General features: G+C 42.9%; 1 protein-coding gene across 1 annotated transcript in view; it reads right to left on the reverse strand.

Moving 5' to 3' along the window:
• cntnap3 (contactin associated protein family member 3) overlaps window positions 1-22,050 on the reverse strand; it is a gene marked incomplete at its 5' end in the record, with an annotated part of 128,090 nt that overhangs the window by 30,664 nt on the left and 75,376 nt on the right. The window contains 7 exons of the mRNA XM_080779341.1: window positions 2,675-2,893; window positions 3,244-3,414; window positions 5,151-5,278; window positions 7,923-8,085; window positions 12,743-12,943; window positions 13,526-13,645; window positions 16,645-16,751. Coding sequence (XP_080635467.1) covers window positions 2,675-2,893; window positions 3,244-3,414; window positions 5,151-5,278; window positions 7,923-8,085; window positions 12,743-12,943; window positions 13,526-13,645; window positions 16,645-16,751 — 1,109 coding nt within the window. The remainder of the gene's footprint in view (window positions 1-2,674; window positions 2,894-3,243; window positions 3,415-5,150; window positions 5,279-7,922; window positions 8,086-12,742; window positions 12,944-13,525; window positions 13,646-16,644; window positions 16,752-22,050) is intronic.

A 22,050-nucleotide genomic window follows, 5' to 3' on the forward strand; every position in this document is an offset into this window, starting at 1 on the left:
TGTGATTCAGCTTACTGAGTTGCCTGTATGCAAAGAATGTACATGGACATGTATGTACGTGTCGTGGTCGTGGACACACAGAAGGACACATTTACATACAAGTGCACCACATCTACACCAATCTCTCTCTCTCTCTCTCTCTCTCTCTCTCTCTCACACACACACACACACACACACACACAAACATGCGCGCACACGCACACATAGCCCTACAAGCACGCACGCACGCAGGCAAATGTGAATGCATTGTGAATTATGCATAATGCACGTACCTACCTACAAACACACACACACAAACATGAACACACTTTTAGTCACAAATGCATGCATTTACACAGCCACCCACACAAAGAGCAGCCTATGATCCATTCCATCGGTGTGGCCTGATGCAAAGTTGGTTATCGCATGTGATTATTGTTCAGTGCCCACGTAGCGCCGACTCAGCTATCCACATCCAGTACCGCTGTGCGGACGATGGCATCTAGCCAGAGAGGCTGCTCTGCGCACGTGAAATAGTATAGCCAGCATAATTCTCATCCTTTCTCTGGGGATTCAATCCCAGTCTAGCAGGTGGGTCCACCACACTGCAGAGGAAGATGTATTAGACCCTCCGGGGAATAGAACTGTCAACACAGGTGCAACGTATCCAGTTCACCTCCATGACAAGTGGCAGCTAGTCAATAGCGGAATAACACAGGTGAGGGAGACATCATCTATCTTTCCTTTTTCCACGGGTTCAGGCCCAGGCCAGCAGGTCACACAGGGTTGTGGAGGAAACAGTATTACTTTGCTTTGTATTCATATATGTGTGTGTTCTAGCGCAGGGATGTCCAGATCAAGTTTTTTTTGCTCCCGATCCATCATTTGATTTTGAGTATCTGCCGATACCGATCCGATATTTATATTTTTATAGAACACTTATGCCATATCTCACAGAGTCACAATAGTACAATATCCCAAATCACAGACAATATTCTAATAGTCTAATACTGTATCATGATATGGATATAATATGATACTAGGGATGTCCCGATCACGTGTTTTGTTCCCGAACCGATTCCAATCATTTGAAAATGACGTGATCGGCCCCGATTTCCGATCACGTGATCGGAAACAAACCTAGTTCTAGGCAGTGGTGGACAGTAACTACAGTATGTACATTTACTGTACTTGAGTACTGCACTCACAATAAGCACGTTTCAGTATGTATTTTGGGATATTTGTGACTTCCACTACACTACATACATTTCAAACACAAATATTGTACATATATTGACAGTGTGTTATTGACAAAATATTGATATATTTTTTTAATTAGTTTAAAAAGGTTTAGAATGTTTTGGGGGGAAATGTATAATATTCAATACAGCAATACACCATTCATTGATATAAAAACAAAATGTACATTGCAATTTGTACTTTTGAATACTTTCAAAGCAGGCACTTTTCAATACCTTTTAAAAACGAGTACTCCATTAACCACTTTGTCCACCTCTGGTTCTACAGTGTATGTGTAGTGTACAGTAGGTGCATTGGCTTTTGATTGCAGACTAACAGTGTGTAGCTTACTGTATAACATACTGAAGAGACTGAACTTCATCCACCTCTGTGAACAGTACAGTGTGTGAATGTGTACAATAGAGTAGGTGAATGTATCACATTGTGGAACAATGAATGACAGCACTACAATATATAGGCCTATTTTATACAATGTATGTGCACGCACACACACACACACACACACACACACACACACACACCCCCCCCCCCCCCCCCTACTGAGGTTTGGCTCCCTGCCCAACAAGGGTAGATAGGAGCATTATGGAGGAAGTTGCAATGTATTGTACCTAAAGAACTGAGTCAACTGAAATAATACTGTATGACAGCCCAGGACAAAAACTGTTTGATATCAAAAGAGTTGCATGAAAGAGCAAGAAGTATATTCAGCCCAACAGACCAGTAGAGATGCACAGGGCTCCAGGAAGGGAGCTAATATAACAGCTAAATGTTTCCCTTAATATGTAAAAGTTAAGCTAAGATTATAATAAGATAAGATATATAACATTCCAATATAACCCAACACAATGTAACGTAAGACAGAATCATCCGTTTTCAGTAGCTGAAAATAATACACAGCCGAGAATAACAGACAAATAACAGCCAAAAGTAGAGTCTGATTAGATTCAAAACAGGCTTAATATCTATCATTTTTTCCCATGCTGACTGAACCGGTATGTGATGAAGTCAGATTTGTGCGTGTATGTATGTGTGTTAGTGCATGCATGCATTCGATTATGTCTGCGTGCACACACACCCGTGCGTGCGTGCGAGAGAGAGAGAGAGAGAGAGAGAGAGAGAGAGAGAGAGGGAGAGCGAGAGAGGGAGAGAGCGCGAGAGAAACCGGAGAAAGATGTTCAGTTCAAGAGGACTACAGGGGGCAATTAGTCATTAGTACCAGCACTCTGTGACTAATGAAGAAAACAACACGCACGCACACACGCACACACACACACACACACACACACACACAGAAAATAACTAAAACTAGAATTCTTAAAAAAAAAATATATATATATATATATATATATATATATATATATATATATTAGCCTTGCCCTTGACATGAAAATGCAAATACACACACATCCAACGCATGCCAGCACCCACCACCCACCTATGAAGAGCTGGCTGTTGAGCTGCATGTGGATGTGTCCGTCAGCGGGCGCCTCTTGCACGGCGACAGGGAGCGCGTCAACCAGGAGCCACGCCTCCTTCACGTTGCGCTCGGCTCGCACGCGGTGCCACCGGCCGTCGTCCAGCGGAGCGTCCGCCTCCACGCGCACCTCCGACGGGCCGTTCCCCACGTCAAAGGAGAACACGACCTCCGTAGGGGCTGAGACAGAGGAGAGAGGAGACGAGTAAGAACATGAAAAGGAATGGCTCGAAAACTAAATAAATCTCCTTGAATTCAAGGTGTAATTGATAGAAAATAAGTGTTTTTTTTTTGGTTGAACTTGACAGTGTTTTTGTTGAATAGGAAAGACACAACATGTTATATCAAAAGTGTACCATAATTAGTCCAGTAGCACACCGACGACTTGGAAGTATAGATTTATATTGCTGTTATTATTCTTTTAGTATATCTTTTTTCATCATATGATGATGCTAACCATAACAATGAATAACAACTAACCAACGCTTTTAAATATTAAAGCAACAATGTGAACTCCATGTTTTACTTACAGCTGAGTTCGATGCGGATGAAGTCTTTGATCCCTAGGTTTTCCAGGAACACTCCAGACGAGGCTGAGGTCTTGAACAGGAAGGAGACGTCGGCACTCAGCTCCCCATGGAATGTGGGGAAGTGGAGGTACGATGTCTCCTTGTCAAAAAATACCACGTTCCAGTAGTTCCCTGGTGAGAACACATTAAAGTTGCCCTTCAAATGCAAATCACATGGCAAAGAAATAATTAGCCAACAACAAAGCAGCAGCACTCATGTTTAAGCTGATGTATGGTGCCAAGTATCGAAATGTATTTATGTCCCTGTCATTCAGAGCAGAAATGATGAATAATTTAAAACTTGTTTTACAGAAGATTAAAAACACTATTATTATATTTTTTATAGCCAGTAGTTGTTGTTACTAATTGCTGCTGGATGTGACAGTGGGACTTCATTCGTTGATTGGCAGGTGTGAGACCCTGTTCTCAGCTCTATTTCTGCTTCAAAGAATTTCTCACTGACTGGTTCTTTAATTATGAGGTGCTCACTTTACCAAGCCTACAGTATAAAGACAGAATAATGCGTTGTTATTACCACCTACTCTGTTCAAGCAATGTTCAATCACCGTACTTTGTAGAGGCCCACGGAGGTGACATTTCCAATGTTTCGAAAGAACCACTTTACTGAGAACACCTGCTTAAGAGCATGAAGGATTTAATTGCCTAAATCTTAAGTATGTTTATGTTCACAGCCCACTCAATTCAAACAATGCCAGCTCAATTTGAAGAGAAAAACGTTAGTACCCGGACCTGATTGCAACCAATTGATAATTGATGAACTCTAGACCCAGGCAGTGCTAGCACTGTTTACACTGGCAGAAAAAATACATCTAAATTTACTACTTTTTTTTTTTTTACTATTATTTTATTTACATAGCTTGAATGAATATTTCAATTAAATAGTGATTGTAGTCATTTGTTCAACAGTCAGGCTCAATGAATTAGTCTATCATTCTAATTCTAAACCTTTGTTAATGTAGGAGGCCCCACTGAGACATACGTACGTCTCATTAGTAGCATATTACTATACTATTATTACTAACAGCACTAATAAGAATCATTGAGATAAAAAGGTACGTATAATTCGTAACCCCCCTATAGAGCGTCACAGTCCCGCCCCCTTTCAGAACGACGAGGGCCCAGGAAATTCCCGTATTTACTGGTATTTAAACACATTTACGCTGCAGACAAAGACAACTCTTGCTGTGACAAATCATGACAATAAACACAATGTTTTTGCCGATCAAATAATTAGTAAGAAGAAAAACAAAACAAAAAGTGTACTAATTATTTGATCTGCCCAAAACATTGTGTTTATTGTCATGATATGTCACAACAAGAGTTGGCTTTGTCTGGCGTAAACGTCTTTAAATAAATACTTTTTGAAAAGCCTATGGGGAAAATGAAGAGGGAATTATTTCCTGGGCCCTCGTCGGGGGCGGGACTGCGACGTTCTTGTATATGAAGTGGTTGAGCCGCTTTTAACATTGATCCGGTTGCTATGCAACGCCTCCGTCACCACCAGGTATGGGATCTTATAACTAGTCTCCATTTACCTCGGTTCAAAGCAGGATTTTCTCCATAACTCGGAATCTACGAGCACTTTCCTTGGTGATCGTCATCCATCCAAAGTTCGGATGTCATTTGTGACATTGTCTCGCATCGCTCCCGACATGTAAACGTTTCTGGCGACAGGTAAACAGTGTGCGCTAATTCTATTGATAGCCAGTGGTTACAGTGAGTGCAGTGGGCTACATATTTTTTTAATATTATGTTATCATTCAATTCTTAGTCTTTTGCCAATTATTTGGTGACCCACTTGCAATATCCTCACAGGTAGGAATCCTTGCCCCAGAACTTGGACTTACTGTCTCCGTGACAACGAAGGGGCCCCACCCTGTAGGCAGCCTCTGAGCCAGGTCTCTGGATGTCTCCCAGGACCACAGACCGCACAGGAAGATACTCCTTGTGTGTCAGCAGGCCTGAATCATTGGCCCTGTCAGAGGAAGAGGAGGCAAGGATGAAGAGAAAGCATTGGAGAAGACGAAGAGGTAGAAGAACAAGTGTGTGTGTGGTGTGTGTGTGTGTGTGTGTGTGTGTGTGTCTGTGTGTGTTAGGCTGCACAACAGTGACACTTGGTGGTCAACAAACACTATTTCCGTACTCGGACAGACAGACAGACAGACAGACAGACAGACAGACAGACACAGCCGCGACACGGACACACATAGCTGTCTATAGGAGTGGCTAGCACCACTAAAGAATAATGAAGACAGTGATTAGTAAAAGGTCACAATTTCTTTAACTTTTTTACTGCAATAAAAATGTTGACTTCAATGCTGGCAATGAAATGTATTGACTTCAATGCCGGCAATGAAATGTATTGACTTTCCTCAATATCAACTTGAAATCTGAATATAAACCTGCCTTTCTTCATAGTGTTTTCATTCGTTCTTAGAGGACGAAGAACATTTCCAAAAATAACTTAAGATTATTATAACAAGTCAGAAGTCAGTGTCTAGGAGGATCCTTTGATGAGTTATTTTTAAAAGGATGAATCATAAGCCTGTATGTACACTATATGCAAGCTTCCTGGCAATTATCCATTAATGTCATTTTTCTTTTCGTTTTCTCGCATGAGTCACTATTTTATAGTCTCTTCGTGAAAATTGTCCTGTCAGTGAGCTTGTTGCTGGGACATTGTTTCTAAAAATATACTCAGGACTTGAAAGCTTATGGCACATTGAGAACTTCATGAACCTGATGAAATATTGAACGTCAGGAGACGATCCAGTCTGTAAAAATAGAGTCACTGTTGAACACTCGTTGTTTGGATGAAATCAGAGGGATTGGGCTTTGGAGATGACAACATGGCTGCTTACAGCATTTTGCTGCCTTAATGGTACTGTAAGATTCTTCCCATACAGCAAAATCCTAGTGAATAATTTAACCACTTTCAACCTGGTTCAACCTGGAAATTTAAAAAGACAAAAACATAAAAATAAAAATAAACAGAACTATAAGCTCACAGCTTTCAGATCGGCTATTTTAGCAAGAAAGACGTGTGCCATGTAACTCCATAGAACATCACCTAAATGAGAATAATACATTGTGTCAGCTGTCTATTTATATTTCTACCAATTTCTTCTCAGTTAAGCCTATTATAGTGTTGAGGTAAGATTGCCCCTGTTGCTATGAAACGTATCGTTTAACATTCAGAGAACCTGGAGTATTAGCGGTTTTAATAAACTGATTGATGACACAGACTAACTTTTTAATACTTGCAGGTGGTTCTCGCAGGGAGTTGAGTGGGAGAAGTGAGCGCATCTCTAATGAGATCAACCGCAACCAGTATATCCCTGTGCAATCTCATCTGTATTGCTTTATGAATTCACCCCCTGTAACACACCCCAACCCACCACCACGTTTTCCCACACTATTAAAAAAGTGATTGCAATAAAATACTATGGGCATTCACTTAGGCAATATCATCCCACGTGAATAGATTTTTTTTTTAATGGAATAGGAATATTCCTCGATAAATAAATCTGAGAATTTCCTCATATTTTACACCATGGCTCTGCAGGAGGTTTGTTTCACACTAGTGGTTCAGGCCGCTACGCAGCCTTCACACCTAGAGTTTGGGCCGCTACATGGGTCTCACACCTATGTCGCACAGCCGATCCGACTGATATGTTTGAGTCATAGTGTCGAGGGCTTGTACGCGTCAGTGTCCCTTTGTGGCCATACTACACTGTATGGTATCTTTCACCCTTGCCACAATCTTTTCATTCTGAGCTTTTGTTTTGAAGGAGCAAAATTCAGCGTGAACCGTGAATAAAGCTTGTTTTGATTAAAAATTGAATCTGGGAATAGAATCAGAGAAAGCATTTGAAATTATTTAAATGAATGTGGACGGGCAGACATCTTGTTTCCAGTTCATTGCCTGTTTACTCGATTGCCTAGCAACCGAGATGCTTTAATATGTTGCATACGCGATAGAGGACACAGACGCATATCGTGATCTAACTGAATCAATACCAGTAAGAGGCACTGAGGGTGAAAAGCAACCTCGCCCGGGTGCACACATTCGCCTGGGTGATGGCAGATTGCTGGGCGAGCGCTGGCGCTTTGGCATGGGGGGTTAGGTTAGATCAACATACTGTATGGAATTAATTCTGTACTGGCCATATATGGAGTGTGTCTTGAGTGTACAGGGTTTGATGAAGTCAGATCAACATATAGAATGTCAGAACAGGAAGGACGGGTGGGGAGGGATCAACATATGGGATGTCAGAACAGGTCAGCTCCATGGTGACTCCAGGCGTGATGTCACGAGGCGTGACTATATATGGAGGCGTGATGTCACGAGGCGTGACCACATATAGAATACGTGCTGTCACGAGGCGTGACCATATATGGAGGTGTGACGTGACACTCGGAATTGCAGGAATTGCATAGTAAATGCGAACTACGGTCACAATAAAACATTAATTGACGAGTACTGTATACTCGACAATGGCAGACAACGGTTGGATTTAAATTGACAATTGTCAATGGCATTCTCCCCTTGGAAAAAGCCACAAAAATGTAGTTTTCATTAAAACGGTTCCTTTTATGAATATCTAACAACACTGTACCATTCCAAGCGGTCGGCATCGCAGTTGCAGAAGTGTCTTGGGTCAACACAGTTCTCCTGCGGGCCACAGGCACACTGGTGGCTGCCTGGGGGAGCTCCGCCCCAGTGGGTCTGGACCTGACCTTGACCCGGACCTCCAAGCCACCAGCTGAACGGAGATCCCTCTGAAACACACAGAGATCAGATCACACACAGGGGCACATGAACACAGGCCTAGACAGTAGACACGTAAATAAAGTTTATGCTGTAGGTGAACACATACACACACAATAATTGACGATAGCATACAGCAGTGATTATCAACTTTTTTAAAGATGGAGTGCCACAACTTTTGTGTCTATGAGGTGACAGTACAGTACTTCATTAGACACCCTGGAGTCGTTTTTATGTGCAATGGTGTATTAACTTTGTATTTAGGGTTTCTTCCTGGAGGCTGAACCCTTGACAGTCAAACGTGCCAATGAAATAAACAGTAATATAGTGACATCACATTATCAGTCCCTAACCCCTCCCCCTTTATCATAAGAAATGCACACATGTCAAATGTCAAAGCAAATTCCTATGTGTTTTACACAATGGCTAATAAAGGTATCTAAATCTGAATCTGAATCTGAATACAACTACAGCTGTGGGTGCGGATTCAGTTCAGGTGGATCACCACCCATCCCCACCCACTAGGCAAACCAGGCATACTTAATGAACTGGTTGGCGTGCCCACATAAAAACAACATTTTAACAAATACTGTACACTTTTTTGAAAAAATTATACCTCCTTATAATTATAACAATAAGACCTGATGATCATGTTTTAGGGTGGAAAATCACGACACAGTACGGTTTAACAGCATACACTACTTGGCTATTGGCCATTGGCTTAAATTCCAACCTCCTGCAATGACAGCGACTACACAGAGAGCATTGATCCTGTTACTGTACATCAGAGGACTGCTTCACGTCAGTGAGCAAGAGTAAGAGAATGAAGTGCAGTGAAGGATGAGAGCCCAAAACACAATGGAATTGTTTCTGCTGGCTCAGCACTTTCCTAAAGAGCAGAGGAGAGACACGTCTCTCATGTGATTTCCCTCATATGCTCCTTTTTCTCTCTGTCATTTTCGTCTATCTATCTACTGTATCAATCATCCATCCATCCATCCAGGCAGGCAGACAGACAGACAGACAGACAGACAGGAGAGTGCTGAAGCATGATGATTGGCACTGGGAAGTAGAGCGCACCAGTGTGTCTTTACCATAGAAATACATTGCAGACAGGCGCTGCAAACTCAGAAAACACGATGTGTGAACATGGCCCCTAATAGTCTCAGGAATATCTTAGTATTCTCTATTCAGAACACTGACTCTATTTCCTTCTGTTTCCTTTTCCCCGCTGAAGCTATATCTTAGGGAAAGAAGTTTAGCTCCCAGCCAGAGTATCACTGCATCTATTTGCTTTTCTCTTTTCAAAAAGTTACCTTTATCTCTTTGAGTTCACCTATTTTTAATTTGCAAAACCCTTATAGAGTACATGTACAATAATTTGACATACTTGACTCGAAGCCCAATTTCTTATAGGTTATTGCTGTAAAAACTAGATCAGACCTGTTCACAAGTTATCCTCAAGCTGATGCATGCAGACTTCTTCCTTTTTAGTTAATCTCTTTTGATCGAGCACCGTTGAATATTCTTGGATGAGCGTGCACCTCCTGACCACTAGAGTTGCAGTAATACACGCTTCTCTGCGCTTCCATTAGTGCAGTCACGCACGTGACGCACCCAAAACCCTACAAAGACTTGCCTGGCTGTAAATGTAATTAAAACTAAACATTATGTGCAGTTATAAACTTAATAAAATTAAGACCAAAACCACAATACAATAGTACAATAAAACCATGTTTATGCGTGAGGTGTGTGCGTGTGTCTTATTAAATGCAGTATGTGTATATACTGTGCCATATGCTTCCGGTTTGTGTTGTTTGTGTTGCAATTAGCTGTAGGTGTTCACGCTCATGGAGATAAACAGTACATACTGTACAGTACATACACAAAGTCAGTTGTAGAAGCACCACTTAAAAAAAGTTATGCTTATGGTCACTTGTTGCATTTACTTCTCATAGAGTAGGGCCATAAAATCTATGGTCCCGATTACAAATAATAACGGCCAATCAATGACCTGAATTTAATGTGGCAAAACTCTGTGAAGAATTCAATCATCATTCTTTCTTTCTTTGCTAATAGATGGAAGATGGAGACACAGTCCGGACAGCCAGTCCACATTTATTCCCAGTTGGGGCTAATAGAGACATAGGGCATTAATGTGATTTCCCAGTCATTAGGATGCGTGCACGCTTCCGCCTTGCATGCTTGCACGTGCACGCTTCTCGCCCTTAGGTGTCTTACTGATTTATGTACTGTATATGTTTAGCAAAACAAGTCTTTCACCAGACTGGCCTGTCTGCACTAATAGGACTGACAGAACGAAAGCATCAATGTCGGAACATGAGGTGACTTCTTTACATCGAAAGTGGGAGAATTTGAAGTGTTTGCGTCTCTATGCGGCTAGCCTCGGAAACCCAGACGTTTTTATTTCCAGGGAGAAAAAAAAAGTCTGGGTCTGAGTCCACTTCAATTCGGCATAGAGTAGCGCAAACATTGCTCACTCTCTGCTGATTTCTGATTGTCTGCACCTTTGTAAAATTGACATACACACGCACACATGTACACACACACGCTCCTCTCTCTCTCTGTCGCTCTAAGTAATTAGTCTCATGTCGCGCAGCTGCGCATATATTCTCCCGGCGGATCCTGCCGGGAGCTGCCTATGCCATAAAAAGCATAGGTGAGTTCCAGGCTACTATGCGGCTAGCTCGTTACTTTTGTACGTCATCATCTTCACCCATAATTTCCTGATGTTTAAAGCGTTGACGTCACGAGATAATACATGCAAAGGAAGATAGGGCTGCAGTAGTTTCACAGACAACTGATTTGTCAGGATCTGTGCAGACCACTGTCTATATAATAAAAATGAAACTTCTCAAAACAAGTGAAAACACAAATATTCTTCACACACACAAGTGTGAATGCTGGGACGTCTGTGGCCTGCATCGAAACTTGAAAATAGAACCCAGCTCTGTAAGACGTGTCAACAGGTTTTGATGCCTCCTGTGTTGACTATACGGTCGTTGGGTGTGTTTCTTGTGTCTTGTGTAAAGCTTTCTGTCATCCCTGTAAGCTTTTCTCTAAAGCTACAGGGATTGGTTTGAGGAGCAAAGAGGAAACTTTGAGCTGATATGCTGGTGGGAAAGTCAGCGCTGAGATTTGTGATATGGGGAGGAGATCAGCGCGTTCCAGTTTGGGGACGTTTGGTTGTTTAAATTCCCAGACAGGCTGAGTAGCTCTGTGCAGGGAAACCAAGTGTGCTCATGAGAACGTCCCTCATCAACTATTGTCTTGGCGAGTGTTTTCAAAGCACTTAAAACGCAAACTGCTGCTTTGGAGCTGCTCAGCTAACAGCAATATCTGATTGAAATAGTATTGCATTGTACTCAAGTGTGAGTGTATAACAGTATTCATATGCTGAACAATCAGGCTGTGTGTGTGTGTGTGTGTGTGTGTGTGTGTGTGTGTGTGTGTGTGTGTGTGTGTGTGTGTGTGTGTGTGTGTGTGTGCGTGCGTGCATGGCATGCGTGCGTCGAAAATTTGCACCGCTCAAAAAGAGTATTGTGTACAGCAAATGTCCCCAAAGATAATTTAAGCTCAGTACAACTTCTCTGGTGGTGCGTAGAACAAAAAAGTTTTTAGCTACATTGTGTTATATTTTGGCATTCTCGTCAAATCCAGCGCAGCAGCGATAGTTCATTGAGACACGGAAGGCAGAAGGTTTAATACAGTATAATCCCCCCTTCATTCTGCAATTCATTCTGTTTCTTTAAATCAGCGGTCTCTCTCCATGTCAACTCCCCTCACTCTCATTCGCTGCCAGCTAAATCACTCACGCCCACATTCAATCAGGTGTTCTTCTTAAGCAGTCACTACCCTGTCCTCAGTCTTCATGCTAGCTGACTCTGTTGTTCAGTCTTCATGCTAGCTGACTCTGTGTCTCTGTTGTTCAGTCTTCATGCTAGCTGACTCTGTGTCTCTGTTGTTCACTCTTCATGCTAGCTGACTCTGTGTCTCTGTTGTTCAGATGTCAGCGTTCAAATGTCCTCCACCTCCCCGGCCTCATCCCTGTGGTATATAGTTCTGTCATGGGTATCCGTGATTATAATGTATGATTGTATTATGATCATGTGATTTGTTATTCTCTGCTCTGGGATTTTTGAGAGCTGTGTCTTGGTGCACCGATAATCTGATAAATCAAATGTTGATATCAGAGCTGTGTCTCAGTGCACAGATAATGTGAGATATCAAATGTGATATGATATCAGATGATATGATATCACATGAGCAGAACCACACCGCCATCTAAATGCAATAGCTTTGCAATAAATGGTTAATGGTCATTCTGAGCTGAAGTGTTTCAATGAACAATAATTATGTTTAAACAGCTAAATCTGCCCCATCCCCAATATTCAGCAGCACTCCTTATAAACAAATAAAGGATACTTATTCGGTAGAGGATGTCTGAAGAAAAGTTACACAGCTCTAAATGTCACCTAAGGTGAAATAAACTATCGAGTCCCTAAGTGTGGAAACTTTTTTCTTTCCATGAATTTTCAGTTGGCACCTGACTGAGCCTGGTTGGATGGGCGCACGATGTCTTTTGTTTTGCTCAGTACAGCTACCCTGCAGGCTGAGGAAAGGTTAGAGAGAACCAACAGGCTTTACCTGGTGTATTGAGGAGACGAGACTTTCTGCAGTGGTATGACAGTTCCTGCTGGCAGTGCTCAGATTGGCTGATGACGGCAGTTAGCTGCTCCTCTTCAGATGAATAGTGGAAATACGCAGAGTGCTCATTGGTCCCCGGGGAGGGGCGGAGTCTGGTCAGCTCTGTGTTGTTGTGCTGAACCACCGTCCATGTCTGCTCCTCTGGAGAGAGAGAGAGAGAGAGAGAGAGAGAGAGAGAGAGAGAGAGAGAGAGAGAGAGAGAGAGAGAGAGAGAGAGAGAGAGAGAGAGAGAGGGAAGTAGAGTGAACAAACAAGAAGAAGAGGAAGCCAGAAAGAAAGAAAGAAAGAAAGAGAGAGGGGGGAGAGAGGGAGAGAGAGGAGGGGATAAAGGAGAAATAGAGGACCATTATTATTCAAGATTATGCTAATGTGAATATTTAGTAAAGAATTATGATAATGTTAAGTGATGTGAACTAAGGTGATAATGGGAGGATGAGGAAAGGAAGGATGGATGAGTTTGAAGGGAGAGATTAATCTAATAAAGTACTTTACCTCAGGGTCCCTCCACACTGTATAGTTCCATCTGTACACTCAATTTCAAATGTACACTCAGCATGTGTCGCATGCACAGACACAGAATACAGAAACAGGAGTTTGTGTGTGTGTGTGTGTGTGTGTGTGTGTGTGTGTGTGCGCGTGTGTGTGTGTGTGTGTGTGTGTGTGTGTGTGTGTGTGTGTGTGCACGTGTGTGCTCATGTAGGTACGCACACGCCAGCATCTTACCTGTCATGTTGCAGTAGATGAGCTGCGGCTTGATGTCTCCACTGCCGTCGACGTCGATGTAATAATATCCCGACGCGTTGCCTTGGTGTTTGTACGCTTCACAGGACCGCTCATGTATCGCTGGAGGGTTGAAATGAGGACGAAAAGCAGCTGCCATTAAAGTGCCATCAATCAGAGCAATACTACAGTCATGGGACCATCGGCTGTGATGTTGTTCGCACACTGCATCAGTCTAGTCTATTCAGTTAGGCCTTATAGCTTCCATTCTCTACCTTTGTAAGATAAACAACAAATTGATACGATTTTGTATTATTATTATTTTTTATCTCTCTGGAATCCCTAAAGCTCCGTTCAGACCGAAGAAGCTGCTTTAAAAAGCAGAAGCAGAACTCAGAAAGACGCAGCTTTTTTTTGAGAAAGTGGGCGTGTACAAGGTACCTGTCACTCAAGCTGCCTGGACTGGCTGTCTGGCTTTGAGACGAGAGACGGGCAGTTTGAGCAGATGCGCATTTGAAAGTCAAAAATGTAAAATAGCGACTGTAGAGGAGAAATAATGATATATTTAGTTACATCATAACCTATGTATGGATGAATAAATAATATAATCTTGGTAAACTTGTTTGTAAATAACCGAACGGACGGGATCTCAATCCTCCCCGTCTTCAGCGCTCATGTCTCCCCCCCCACTCCGCTCTCGTCTCCCCCAGGCCACGAGCGAAACCCTCCGGGCATTTTTTTAAATGGCGGCTCTGTATGTAATGTTAATGTTGATTTAGAAAGAGCATACCGTAGAAATACAATTGTATATATCCAGCACGTCGTAAAAGCAATTAAAACAGCTTATGTTTACGTGCGATTTCCGGACATTCAGTCCCAAGTCTCCCGTGGAAGGGAGCTCCTATCTCGGCGCTGTCTGAAATGATTCCCTCAAATAAATATATGCGATTGGTTTATCGATTCAGAACGCAGCAAACCAATCACAAAACATGGGCAACATATTGCATAAATAGAGGGGGTACATACAACTGATATAAAGGCTATTAATTTTTTTTAAAGGTATGATTCACGGTGCCCACGTTTCAACAATCAACATACAATGCAGCGACACACACACACACACACGAAAGTGGACCGACTTCTGGACCCTGTGGCCCGGCCCGCGGAGGACCCCCTAAGTTGAGACTGGGTGTCGAGGAGCGTACACCAGTGGTCAACGCCCTGTGCTCAGGGCGAGGTCCCGCGACAAGGGCAATTAATTTTAGTGCGATGAAACGTCCCGCAAATCGTCTACGAGCACAGCTCTCCTCGGCGTTGAGCGGGGGGATGAGCGGGCTGCTCATCCCCTCTTCTCGGGGAAGGTTTTGGCGAAAACTCCGACACAACTATTGTTTAGTTGTTTGTCTATCTATCTATATCTGCTAATTTATCAACCGTGTGTGTGTGCGTGCACTGTTTAGTCCACAAACAGTCCACAAGCGACGGATAGCGAGTTCAGTTCAGTAGTCCATCCATAGCTTCGATGAGAACCGGAGGGGGGGGTGAATGCACGATGACTTGTCCCCAGAAACGTGACACTCGCGACGGCACACGGAACACAACCTGTTTTCACCGCTTCGACAACTTGTTTCTCATATAAACTTTAATTTCTATCACAAAATATGCTATGGTCTTGCCAAATATCCATTCATATTTCATATACAGCCCATATTCAAAAAGTTTTTTTTTTAATGCGGACAATTGGGTCGGACAGCTTTCCAGAGGGTTTTCGGTTTTGTAAAATGAGCTCAACTCCGCCTCCTCAAACCACGCTGTGCTCTGATTGGCTACACGCAGATTTTTAAAGCTCCAGCTTTTAAAAGCTGCGTTAAAGTTAAGGTCCGGTGAGAAAAAAAAAACGCAAAAACAAAAAAAAGCTGTGTTTCCAGCTTTTAAACGCAGAAGCTGTTCTGCATAGAGATAACATGGGACGAAGAAGCAGAAGCTAGCTTCTGCTTCTTCGGTCTGAATGGGGCTTAAGAACATTTGTGTTGATGTACTGTACACGATTCGGTCTGATTATGGTGTATCATTTGGTCCAGAATTCCTTTACGGTCTATTTACTCTACATGTATAGATCAATCATCTGTGTTGTATAGCCTCCGAAACCAGAACAATCTGCCAGTGCAAAAAAATAAAATAGGCCTCGGCAGATTAGTCTGGCCCCACTTGGTTGTGATTGGATTTCGCTGCCCCCTAAGTTGTGTGGCACCAATCAGGAACCAGTACACAAATACGGGCGGGTTTTTATCACAAGAGGCATATTTTGGAATGGAAATGCAGGTATCACACAGAGATTCCAGACTAATATCTCTGGTCTGGGCCTGGCCAGGCTATGTGTTGTGGTATTGTGTGTCAGCAGCACAGATAGAGACTAGAGAGGTCCTGCTATGAATGCAGATCATACACTACTTGGCTTCAGTTGTTGAGATTCAGAAAACAAGTACTACTGTACTGTAGTGAACTGTTACAAATTAAATGGATGGATTGATCGACGAACAGACAGACCGACAGAATCACACACAGTAGCATACTGGGTGTTATGCACACACACGCACCCACACACCCACCCACACACACACACACACACACACACACACACACACACACACACACACACACACACACACACACACACACACAGCGTGTCCATCAAAACTTCACCACATTACTAATAGATTAGCAGGAGTTGACTCTGAGCTGCTGAGCACATGACCACACTTCATCACGTGGTTAAATTGGAATTGTTTCCCTTTAGTCATGGCTGCAATTTCCCCCCAAACCCTGCAGCATTACTCATCTAATGGTTTTATAATGCTGAGCCCTGATTGGTCAGCCTAAGAGTTCAAATCCAGTTAAGTGGAAAAAACAATCTGCCTATTTCTCTTATGCTCTACTTCTCTCTCTCTCCTTCTCACAGTTCACTGCATGAATCTGCACACATACATGGTGATGAGGGTATGATGTTGGCCTGTCTGCCGTGTGTTTTTCTCTCTCTCTCTCTCTGCTTGTCCCTCCTGCACACATATGTAATATTGAGCTGTGTGCGTGCGTGCATTCATGTGCGTACGTGTATGGCTTACAGCTGTGGCAGGTGGCGCCAGTGTAGCCACTGTTGGAACAGTTGCAGTGGAAAGTTCTCCACGACTGACTGCATCTTCCTCCATGTTCACATCGACTGGGAGTGCACCTGACAGAGAGAGAGAGAGAGAGAGAGAGAGAGAGAGAGAGAGAGAGAGAGAGGGGTGTATTTATGTCTGCAGACTTAACAACATTGCAGAAATTGGTACAGTACAGTATGATTTAATGTTTTTCTTTGCATTCTATTTACTTGACCGTTTACCCTTTTGTTGACCAGGGTTCATCCTGTGTGAAGCCCAGAGTTTCTGACCAGGAATTATGAATTGGAGGACTGCTGGTGTGGATTTCTTCTAATCAGTATACTTCCCAGTCCCAACTTGGGGTGAACTTACCATAATTGTTTGGCACACAGCCACAATTCATGCTCTGCATTTAATGTGCTCACTTTTCTTTTGGTCTGGAGGGGAACTAAAGTACCTGCGGTAAACAAGCCTTCAATCTGCCTTGGCGATGCATATTGCCCCAGGCAGATTGAGTCTGGTGTCGCTCCATGGAGAGTATGCACATGCATGATTTTCCCATCAGGACACGCACCCCTCATCAAGACTGAGTGGCAAAACATTGAGCAGCATGGAGTGTTGGAGTTTGGAAGAGCTCGTTGGAAATCACTCTACCGTCCTGCGTACCACCTGTTTCTAAATGTCACAGAATGCAGGAGTCAGCAAAATGTTGTGTGATTGAAAACAAGCACTTCCACACTCTGACACTTAATAATAAATAATAAAAATGCAGGGCATTTCTTGACAGAAAGTAGCTCATAACGTTTCTATGGTGGATTTTTATGAAACAAAAACTTTGCAGATAGAAAGAGGATAAATCAAGCTTTTCGTACAGCTGCAATGTTGGTGAGTTTAACATTGTTTAATGCAATCAGACAGGACGTTTCTGTTTGGATGAATGGGCTGTCAAGGCCAGAAAGTAGTTTTCTGTTCCTGCATAACTTCCAGGTACGATGATGTCACACGCATACCCTCTATAGTGTGTGTATTTCGCAGGTCTGTCTGTCTGTCTGTCGTCTATATGTCTTCATTTATGTTTATGGTACCAACAGGTGACAAAGTGGTGCTGTTGAGCTTCACACTGTGCACAGGTGCATGATGGGAAGCTGAGTTTTAGTGTTTTACAGTACAGAACAGACTACCAGACGCAATACTAGCATACAGTACGTTGACCACCAAGTGTCACTGTTGCTCACTTCAGACAGGTCTGATTTTTTAAATAATTGCGACCGTAGGGTCGCAAAACCTGTCACTCAGTCCGTCACGTCTCGTGACACGCTCCATATATGGCCAATACAGAATTAGATTTGTTGATCTGACCTCATCAAACCCTGTACACTCAAGACACTGCCCATATTTGGCCAGACCTCATCAAACCCTGTACACTCAAGACACTGCCCCTGCTGCCACCTTTAGATCTTCATATATGGAGCTGACCTGTTCTGACATTCCATATGTTGATCTGACCCCCCATGCCAAAGCACCAGAGCTCGCCCAGCAGTCTGCCGTCACCCAGGCGGATGCGTGCACGCGACCTCGCTTCTCGCAGTGTCTTACTGGTATACTGTACAGTATATAACTTCTCACATTTTCCCTCAATTTCCATTCCCGTGATAGGTAATGGGAAGAGAGTTAAATTGATCGCCCCAATAATCACTTGGCACTTCCAAATCATTCCGAAATGCATGGCCCCAAATAATTAATTGTAGTGTTTGTTGTTCAAATCAGTTGGATCAAATCAGAAGAAACATATTTGGAAATTGATGCAATCATAGGACAAACACCTGCACACAGTGCTTCTATGAATAACCAGTTAGTATGTACTGTAGATGTATGTAAACTTGGCAAATATTGTCACGGTGTGAGTCAGGTTGAGTGTGACCCAAATGCAAGATGAGAGGCAGAGGCAGGGAAAGTCAGATTGCGTGTGACCAAAACAAGAGGAGCAGGCAAAAAAGTCCAGGTACAGGCCAAGTCAAAAACGCTAGAGGCAGTCAGAACATTAGGACAGTGGTTCCCAAACTTTATCATGTCAGGGACCCCCGAATTGACAGTAATTAGCTTGCGGACCCCCATTTGAAGAGATATGCCAGGGACCCCCCCCCCCCATAAGAGGAGATTTCTACAGCTGTAACAGTGATTCTCAACCCGTTTAATTTCAAGAACCCCCAGTTTGACATGAATTAGGCTACATTCCCCCATTTAACATAATTGGTGCCGGAAGTGCATCAAAATAGAAGCTTCCGGGGTGCCAGAGTTGTCTGATCGCTTTTACTCTGAAAGCCATGAACCGGAAACACTTTCTTAAAAAAGTTGACTTGACAAAGTGACCTCACAAAAAAAAATGAATATTCTTATCTCGCCCCGTGTCGTTAGGACGTCGCTAGGACGTCCACAGACGTCGATGGCAACTCTCGGTTCGAATCCCTATGACGTTTCTAGGCGTCCTATGTACAGAAAGTGTTTTAATGGCATTTCTATCTCTGGGACTGGGACCCACAGTTTATATTGTAAAATCAATGTTAATTTAACTCTGAGAGTTAGTTAAATGATAGTTTGATAGTAGTAAATGATAGTTTGGTTCCAAACTATCATTTAGCTGGGGACCTCCTGGATCTCCCTCAAAGACCCCTGAGGGTCCCCGGCCCCCCTGTTAACTTTGACCAGACCATGCTTTTAGAAACTCACATCAAACAAGTTACCCGCACTTGTTTCTTCCACCTCAGGAACATTGCTAAACTCAGGTCATTTGTCTCCTTTCCCGAAGTAGAGATGATTATCCATGCCTTTGTATCCTCATGCTTGGACTACTGCAATTCACTTTTCACCTGCCTTAACAAAACCACCATGGACCGCCTCCAGCTAATACAAAATGCCGCAGCTAGACTGCTCACCAGGCCTAACAGAAGGTGCTACATCACACCAGTCCTGGCCTCTTTGCACTGGCTCCCAACGGTCCCAAAGACAAATCTTAGCCTTTCAGTTTGTAGCGCCCACTCTGTGGAATGCTCTTCCACAGGTCTTGAGATACACAGCCTCTGTGGACATCTTCTAGTATCTTCTAGTTCACTAACAAATTACAAAATAAAAGTACACAAGTGTAACTGCAAACTAAGAAACAAGGAAAGCAACAATACAACAGAATCAAAGGAACAACTGAAAAGTAAAACATTAACTATGACTAGAAAACACAGCAGGGAAACGGAAAAAGTCACGGATCGTGACAAATATTTGTTTGTTTCTTTTATTTCTCCTTTTTTTGTTTGTAATTCCTTCCTTTTTGGGGGCCGCAATTGTCATACCCGGATTTAACATCACAATGCTATGAATTGTAGGCTAATGCCTCAAGCTTTGTATGCAGTAATGCATATTTATAGAAGTCTAAGAGAGAGATCTCATGCCAATGTTATGTGGGATAGCTCTGAGCCCCGACTTATCTGGAACGTTACTGTTGGTATTGTAGGTCTGTGACTTATTTTAGAAAAAAATAATTTAATTATTAGAAGTTAGGCTACTTCAAAATGTTTGTGAAACACAGGATCTTCAAACAAAAGGCGTGTGTGTGTGTGTGTGTGTGTGTGTGTGTGCGCGCGCGCGCGCATGTGAACTATAAAATGGTAAATGGTGCACAATCTCTGTAAAGCGCCTTTATCCAAGGCGCTTTACAGAGATTGTGCATTATATTCATCCATTCACACACACATTCACACACACCGCCGGAGGAAACAATGCAAGGCACCAACCTCACATCGGGAGCAATTATATCCATGCTAGATGTACGCAACAAACTTTCTCCAAGGACAGAGCAAGCTACACAGTGATACACAGCAAGCATAACCACTCTGACCATTACGTTAGTATGAGGTTAGGGAAAGGAATAGGGGGTAGCGCCTTTATCCAAATCACTTTACAGTGCGCATTACATTCACGGCAGAGGAATGAATGCAAGGCACCAACCGGATCATTGGGATCAGTTCAGGGTTTAGTTGGATCTGTACCGGCAACCTTCAGATTCCAAGATGGCAGCTCTACTGTACCTCCTGTCACTAAAAGTAAATACCCCCCCCCACACACACACACACACACACACACAGTTGTGCTTGAATTGTACTGTAATTCTGCAAACTGTTTCAGTCAATCAATCAAAACCTGCGCGCGCACGCACACGCACACACACACACACACACACACACACACACTAGGGCTGTCAGTTCACCTCTATAATCCAATTCGAATTTCATTGCTTCATTATTTGTAATTTTCGAAAATATTCGAATATTTACATTGTTTATTTTAGCTCATATTTAGCCTATAATAATACACGTGGCTGGCATGTCTTGTGAGTTTTGGGAAGTGCATAGTTTTGACAGGTCTGCCTGCTGTGGACAGTGAAACCCTGACCATTAAACACGGGCAGACGCAACGATAAAGTCTATCATTCATTGTGAAGCCAGCAACATGTTGATGCAAACAGACGTGTACAGTAGCTGCTCGGCCTGCTCCAAATGATATTCGCATTCGTCTGTGTCTGCCCGTGTAAACGCAGCATCGAGTGTGAGGGTTGGGGAACGGATGGAAAGTAGTGTACCATAGTGTTATTAAGGAGGACTCCTTGGCTTCTAACGATATGGACCAGAGTTAAACTAATGTTAGCTCCCATGCTAACTAGTTGCTACCCTCGTCAGAAACAACACCACAGATCGGGTGGAAGATGCTGATATCACTTTGCTTGTGCCCGTGGATGGGAAATGAGATTTAAAAGGATATAGAAGCGTGGATGAAAGGCAAGCACAGATGTGCAATAAAGTTGTGTCGTGAGACTGTATTATGATTTTCGTTCTACCGGCGATTTCTGTCTATGTAGTATGCTAGTATCTATGTATGTGTTACAAGGGTTTGTGTGTCTGTGCCTAAATGTGTTACTGTTTACAACAGCCAGTAAGCCCGCCCACCCTGTAGACTGTCTCTGATTGGCTTACCCTGAAATCTGGCCCTACGTTAGCCAATCAAGGACCTCTTCTGCGACGTGACCGGACGTGCACCTTTTCACATGCAGTGGAAGCGGCCGGGGAGATTTCACAGCGGTAGATTCGTTACTCAATACATTTAGTGAGCGAATAAAATATCATAAAACAAAATAAAAATATTAAATAGAATTAATAAATGATAAAAGCTTTCGAATTTTAGCTTTCGAATATATCATTTCTTTTTAATATTCAAATTTCTTTCATATTATGAAATTCGTTCTGACAGACCTAACACACACACACACACACACACACACACACACACACACACACACACACACACACACACATCTGAACACCCTTCCTTTGAAAGAAAGGAAAT

Source organism: Protomyctophum bolini (genome assembly GCF_963924005.1).
Source record: "Protomyctophum bolini genome assembly, chromosome: 12".
NCBI lineage: Eukaryota > Metazoa > Chordata > Actinopteri > Myctophiformes > Myctophidae > Protomyctophum > Protomyctophum bolini.